General features: G+C 42.2%; 1 protein-coding gene across 2 annotated transcripts in view; it reads left to right on the top strand.

Moving 5' to 3' along the window:
* Positions 1–6,539, top strand: part of LOC137871157 (3',5'-cyclic-AMP phosphodiesterase 7B-like) — a 16,873-nt gene extending 10,334 nt beyond the window's left edge. For both annotated transcript variants that reach the window (XM_068708801.1, XM_068708800.1), the window contains 7 exons: positions 129–229; positions 976–1,107; positions 1,194–1,285; positions 2,024–2,168; positions 2,393–2,489; positions 3,270–3,350; positions 3,452–6,539. In XM_068708801.1, the coding sequence (XP_068564902.1) occupies positions 129–229; positions 976–1,107; positions 1,194–1,285; positions 2,024–2,168; positions 2,393–2,489; positions 3,270–3,350; positions 3,452–3,684 (881 nt within the window). In that variant the 3' untranslated portion in view covers positions 3,685–6,539. The remainder of the gene's footprint in view (positions 1–128; positions 230–975; positions 1,108–1,193; positions 1,286–2,023; positions 2,169–2,392; positions 2,490–3,269; positions 3,351–3,451) is intronic.
* Positions 6,540–7,523: the final 984 nt, after the last annotated feature.

Raw genomic sequence — 7,523 nt, 5'->3', positions numbered from 1 at the left:
AACAACTTTTAAGTATAGCTCGAGTCCGTTAAAAAGTGCACCCAGCGGCCTTTTTTTGGCGGGGCTTAATTTCTAGGAAATTCCAGACTGATGTCAACTGCTTCTTTTGTCTTGTTCTGTCTTGCCAGGCATGGTGCAGGAGGACTACCACTCCCAGAATCCCTATCACAATGCTGTTCATGCTGCTGATGTCACTCAAGCCATGTACTGCTACCTGAAGGAGCCCAAGGTAATGAATAATACTGTATTCACACACAAACACACACACACACACACACACACACACACACACACACACACACACACACACACACACACACACACACTACCAGGCCTGAGCTTCTCCTTGACATATTCTATTAGCTTCTCCTCCTGCGGGATAATTCCTCCTCACTTAGACTCGACAGCACATCCATCCTCAGCCTGGAGAAATCCCTGAAGCCCTCTGACCAGATTAAGAGTCTCTGCATCTTTTCCTTTTATACAATAATTGATTTAGTGTCCTTTTGTTGCTCTGCTAAGACCTTTTGTAATGCACCTATTTTGTTAAAAGCACTTAGATTAGTAAATTGAATTCGGCACAGCTCACACGACAGCGTGTTCTAGACAACGAGCGCACACTCACACACGTGAGACGTCAGGCCGGCTGCTTCGCCGATCAATACGCCATGTTGTCTGTTTACTGAGCATCAAGCATTTATCATCACACACTTATGTCTGTTGTAAAATGAAAATCCATAAAACTGTAAAATGTACATCTTGTACCAATTTATTTATTTAGTGTTTGGTATTTATAAAATGATTATACTTCTGACACGGTGACATTGTTGAGGAAACCAGCTACTACTGGGGATAGCCCCTATAAATCCAACTCTTCAGGGTTTCTTTGAAGGACAGCTTCATTTGAAATGACAGTAAGTGTCCCTCCTACGTCAGGAACGATAATTTCCCCCGTCGGCCATTCGTGTGTTCTAGCTGGCCGAGCGTCTGAGTCCCCTGGACGTGTTCCTGGGTCTGATGGCAGCAGCCGCCCACGACGTGGACCATCCTGGAGTCAACCAGCCCTTCCTCATTAAGACCAGACACCACCTGGCGTCCCTCTACCAGGTACGCACACGGGTGTCGGTGCGTGGGTGGAAATGTGCGGAAGGTTTCAGGTGTGCAGGCGGTGACGGTATGAAACTCATTTACAGAACACGTCCGTGCTGGAGAGTCACCACTGGAGATCCACTGTGGGCATGCTGCGAGAGTCAGGACTGCTGTCCCACCTGCCTGCTGACATGTCGTAAGACCTTTTTTTTTTTTTACATAAGCACCTAATTTATACAAATCTTTTATTAGGATTCCATATGTCAGCGCTCTGTAGTAGACAGACTATGAAATCAACATATATCTTTATCATATGTGCATGGCTATGGAGGAGGGCAGTTGGTTTTAAGGCAAGGCATGTTACATTACAAGAAAGAACATCGCTACACAATACAGTAAGGGACATCGGAGGTGTCCTGAATACACGTGGGCTGGAAGTCCAACAACAGTAGTCACTGGTGTCTGACTCACATTCCCACAGTGTGCAAAAGGACAGCAGCAATAATCATCACCACCAACACGATCTACATCAACATATCATCAGCTACGCTACACATGTGAGTGCTTGTACCTTGAACCATAGCTCTACTACATGCTTGGCACACAGTAGAAGTTTCAGTTTGGTTACAATCTACAACCTCACCCATAGATACTGCCAAAAATCCAATACACCAGCCCTTTAAACCCGGATACAGGACATCAGCATGTATGATCTTTACAGAAGGATCATGAGGATCTTGTCAACATAAAACTGAGATCATTTCCGGAGGCAAAACAAACATTGCTGGCCCTTCTTACATAGCATCTGAGTGTTACGATTCTAAATCAAGGTACTTGTAGTTGTCTACCAACTGTCACTTGATGACAGTACTCTGATGGAATCCGCTGACCCACCACACAACCACACACATCAGCATGATGATCTATTCTGCAGGCAGGACATGGAACAGCAGCTGGGCTCTCTCATCCTGGCGACAGACATCAGCAGGCAGAATGAGTTCCTGTCCACCTTCAGAGAACATCTGGATAACCAGGACCTGGACCTTCAGCTCGCCTCACACAGGCACTTTATACTGCAGGTATAGCGCACACCCGCCTGACAACAGTGCAGCCATGCATGTTAAACAAAAAAGTCTTACTACAATGTATACTTACGTTTGACAGTACAGCTGGAGTAGCTGCACAGTGCGTCTGAATCCGTCTCTCTCTCTCTCTCTCTCTCTCTCTCTCTCTCTCTCTCTCTCTCTCTCTCTCTCTCTCTCTCTCTCTCTCTCTCTCTCTCTCTCTCTCTCTTTGCCTTCAGATTGCTCTGAAGTGTGCAGATGTCTGTAATCCATGTCGGGTTTGGGAGCTGAGCAAACAGTGGAGTGAGAGAGTGTGTGAGGAATTCTACAGGCAGGGTAAGTAAAGTATGGAAAAAATACCTTCTGTCTTATGAAAGGGACTGTATGTAGCACTTTAATGCTGCAAATAGACACCTGGCAGTGGACACGTTTGTTCGGTTTTGAAGCACCCTCGTATTATTAAACACAAAGTCGGATATATATCAGAAAACTTGGAGCTTCCGAGTTGTGATTCAGACATGGATGTAAATCTTCCCAGGGATGGTTTTTAATACCTGGACATTAGAGATGCACCGATCGATATGTCTTGTACTCAGTGGCACAGACTGTAACGTCACAGCCGGTCTCACACAACATGTTGTCGGTGTGTGTGGAGGTTCTTCAGCGTGAGTGAAGAAGACACAAAGCTCTCAATTTGTAACACCTGCAAGTCCAAAGTTTGCCGTGGAGCAACAACCTTAAAGACGAGGATTTGACAACAAGAAGATCCTTTTAACTTGGTGAAGTTTCAGAGAAAATGTAAGTTATTTAATAGTCAATATTTTCATATGAACATAGAATTGAATTTAAATTTTATATGAAAGAAAAGTTACAAAAATGTCTGTGTATGCTGAAAAGAAATGGTAATCCGCAGGTCAGTCTCTAAAAAGAACATTACAATCGGTGCATCTCTGATGATTATGAGTGATAAACTTGTGTTTCCTACCTTTTTGGCATTCATCAAAGTGTTAACGTATTGCCCTACTGATTTTATGATCGTCTGCACCACCGTCCTATTTTGTTGTATCTTCTTTTTAATTCATGTGGATTCTGAATTTTTGGCTGTCGACCTGACAGGTGACCTGGAGAGAAAGTTCAACATGGAGATCAGTCCTCTGTGTAACCAGCAGGCGGACTCTGTCCCAGCTATTCAGATAGGTGAGTACTAGAGTGCACCAAGAACTGTGAGCTGTGTCATCATCAAGCCGTCCCTCAACTGATTAGGAGATGACCCATTTTTATTTATTTTTCTCTCTCAGGGTTCATCTCCTACATCGTGGAGCCTCTGTTCGAGGAGTGGCACCGCTTCACCAAGCCCAGCCCGCTCAGCCAGACCATGATGGGTCACCTGCACAAGAACAAGGCCGGCTGGAGCCGCCTGCGACACGCACACACACCCTCAGACACGCAAACACACCCACACACCGAGGAGCCTGAGCCTGAAGGAGGAGGAGGAGGAGGAGGAGGAGGAGAGGGGGAAGACATCCCTTAATCTTCCTCTTGTTTCTCGAGGCGTTTGATCTTCCTTAATAAAGGGAGGAGAGTAGAGGAGTGTCCTCCAGGATATTTTCCTCCCACCGCTGGTTGTTCACAGGCTCTGAAAGTAGGAGCACTGGAGTCTGGCTTCACTTCATGATACACAGCTCCCTCTGCTGGAGTGGAGGACTGTAGCACTGCAAAGGGGGACATCATGATGTTTGGGCAGTGGATGGATAATCTTAGTAAATGCCAATCTGACAAAGTCATGCCTTGCTCTTTACCCCGGTGATATCTGCTTCAAAGTATCTGGGGAAACGCTGGGATTGATAGTTTTATAGCTGATGGCAGACGAGGGATCGATGAAGACTGTTTGCACGGTGCTGCTAGAACAATAATGAAATTCAAAAGCCAAAATCAAATACAAGTCAGCTGGACTGTGCTGGAAAAGATGACATAAAAAGAGTAATATATCTACTATACTATGCTTTTTAAACTTTGAGACAATAAACACTCTATTCAGCTCTTTTCACTTCTCATTTTGTAAAGCTTTCACTTCTATTGGATGCTCTTTCATACAAGTGTCTCGCTTGTCTACTTTTCACCGACGAGTATTTTTAAGTTGGTATGTCACGGTACTGCAAACTCTACAAGGTATTCTGATTTTTCTGTGTAACGGTGAACGGACCGATACAATAAGAGTCTCTGAGTGGCTTTCTGTCAGCTGGATGTTTTTTGTTTTTTTTTTGGACTTACCGAAACACAAACCGGAGCCAATTTTCCAAAGTGTTTGTTATTAACAGTATAATCTGTACAAACTGTGATGTACAACCTCAGCACTTCACATGCCAAAAATCTCAGCAATGTATTAACCTTTTTACTGGGTATGGATTTTGGGAAATATAGCTCAATGGATGCATTTCTTTATCCGACAACGTCTCTTTACGAGCTCATATACAACAAAGCCTTAACACTTGTCTGTGAGATGCATTGTGTAATGGGGCTTTACCATTTTCTGGACACGCTTTCTTACACTTACAGTTGTTTTTCTTCAGCCACCAGCATACTGAAATACTCTTCTCAGTACTGTACCCACTTGCTTCCGGTTTGATCTTTTACCCAGTTTCAGGCTCCGATCGTGGGGTTACACCTGGTGAGCATTTCCATGGTGCCAATGTCCTGTTCTCACTGCTCTGTCACCAGCTATGGCTTTCATATTAGCTTCTTTATTTATTTATTTTTTACATTTGCTGCAGGCACTGTGTGCACTGCATCTTATGTCACAAACACACTTGGGTCAGTTAGTTATTTCAAATATCTTTAATTCTAACATTTTATTCAAAATACCCTTCTGAGTATCAAGACAGTTAAGAAAACCATATACCATTCATTATATGTATATAAATACACAATTCATTCTAAAATGGTACTATAATCTCAAAGTACTAGTTGCCACTTAGCTCTGTATAGTCATGGTTGTCACGTTTCAGATTCTCACCTGGCATGGTGGAGCCCCACGTCTTCCCCGAGCTATAGAGGAAATAACTGGAGCTTCATGATGCTAACAACTCAGCCAACACCCAGTATATTCTACATACAATATAATCTGTAAGATTATCACCGATACATTGACAAGTTATGGTCATAAAAAGAGTCAAAACGATGATATAACATTGAATTTCTGTGGCGGTTTTAAGCCTTTTCTATGTGCAATAAAGTTGGGAGCTATTGCCAGTTGTAAGAAAGTGCGTCACATTCATAACAATCTATAGCTCTGCTGATTATAAGTAAAGTATTAATGTCTTCACTGTAGCACTCTATGGGCTTTGCTGAAAGTCCCAGTCTATGTAAGACACCGCGGTGCATACTGTTGTCTCTGAACTCAGAGCTATCTCTGTGTACTACCTAAAATGGCAGCATTTTACTACTTGTAAGTCACACATTACTGCCGCACTGTAGTATTGTGTTTCAATACCTCTCAGAAACTGATACAGGGTCAGATATCTGCTGTATGTGTTTAATTAACAGTAATTGAATTACTTGATAACTTAAATGAATCGTTTGTCTCATAAAATCAGTGAATTTACTGTCATTTTCAAAAGAGATTAGTATAATAAATATATTTACGCAGTACATCAGCTTCTATGATAAGATTGGACTCATTTTAACAGTTTGTAAACTATAAAGATTATTTATACATGTGCATTGAAGTGTGGGGGGGAGGGTATGTTTTCCCTTTTTTTTACCGCCTTAAAGTGTCATACATGTTCAAAAGTAACCACTGTGTTCAATCATCTAACCCTGTTGTGCAGCTCCACCCCAGGTTTGAACAGTTTTGCCCAATATTATAATCTTTCTATTTGCATATTGTGTGGTCAGTTGCCTGATGGTTTAACAAATTTAACAAAAGTAAACAATTATTTTCTTTTTCTGCCAAAGTGGGTTTGAGTCAATCTAGTCCTGCTATCACTGAGAGAAGTGTAAATGCTGTCGTTCCTCTGGGGTTTTTTCACACCGTGAATGTAGAGAACACAATCTCACCACCCTGTTGTAGTTGCTAATGCAGCTTTCTATATCGCAGATGATCATATTTCCATTTTGTCTGGCTGCTTTAATCACTTCTTATTAGTGTTTGTGTTGTGTGCAGATAGCTTCTGACAGCAGCCTTAAGACTAATATCTTATGGTAAACTAATCTCATCGTTAATTATCATAGAATGTTTTTAACGAAACCCTTCAATGATGAATTCCAAAATGAATACTGGTACTGGTGAGTAATTAAGAGATGTTTGCCATCTTGACTTTTTGACTGTACATTTCTGTTCCAACCTCTGAGCACTGTGAGCAATAACAATAAATGTTTTTCAATCAACATCCACTGCATGATGTGTATGTGTGTGTGTTATAAGTTACTGAATGTAGACCGATGCAGGGGGCCAACAGCTCAATTTACAAAGAAAATGTTGGACCACTAGATGGCAGTAAGATCATTTCAGTGGCTCCGTGCATGAGAGAGAGGAAAAAAAAGCTCATTATGGTATGGGGGCACATTATGGGTGCCTCTCCCTGCTGCTTTGTTTACAGTATAAATACAATAGTCAACCTCTGAATCAACAGTGATTAATGAGATGGACGCGTAGCCGGGGGGGCCAGGAGCTCACGTGTAAACAGAAAACTATGGAGGAAGAAGAAAGACAGGCTGAAAACAAACAGCGTAAAGCTGCGCGTTAGATTTAGTTTTTGCAGGACGAACAAGAGAACTTCAAGCTGAATGAGTCATAATGGTGAATCATGAAACTGCAAACTGGGATATTGCAGGGAGGTTGTTCACAATTTCTCACCTGTTTAAAAACAAACTTATAGAGAACGCAGAAAGGATGTGAAGCGAGGGGAAAAAAAGTAAGACAAAGGAAAATAAATGTCAATAGAGTGATGGGGATTTCATATTCTAAAGAGAATAATAAAGACATGTGAAGCTAATGTAAATACAAAGTTGGCAAGAAAAAGGGAAAGCACATAGAACAAGATATACTGATAGTGTGAGCAGAGCAGTCATACTGACACGGCATCCCCCCCCCTCATTTGCATATCTCTGATTTGCAATGCAAAAGAGGCTTGTAGATTGTGACAGAGTCCCCTTGTGATTGGCCACCTATTAAATCTCATTACACTGTGCTGGTTGACTTTTCTAGACAACAACTCAACTCTTTCCACTGCTCTGCTTTAGGTGGATGAGAGTACACACACACTCCAGAAGACGTTCTGTTGTGGAAGACTTAAATCTGTTCATCAGAGCATGACATCTGACATCCATTCATGCTGATTCGTCTTACTGTCTCCCGCTCATACACACACA

This window comes from Cebidichthys violaceus, unplaced genomic scaffold (genome assembly GCF_023349555.1).
Source record: "Cebidichthys violaceus isolate CVI_PGR_0920_01 unplaced genomic scaffold, fCebVio1.0.p SCAF_14, whole genome shotgun sequence".
NCBI lineage: Eukaryota > Metazoa > Chordata > Actinopteri > Perciformes > Stichaeidae > Cebidichthys > Cebidichthys violaceus.
The sequence above is the reverse complement of the archived record's forward strand: the minus strand, read 5'-3'. Positions and strand labels throughout refer to the sequence as shown.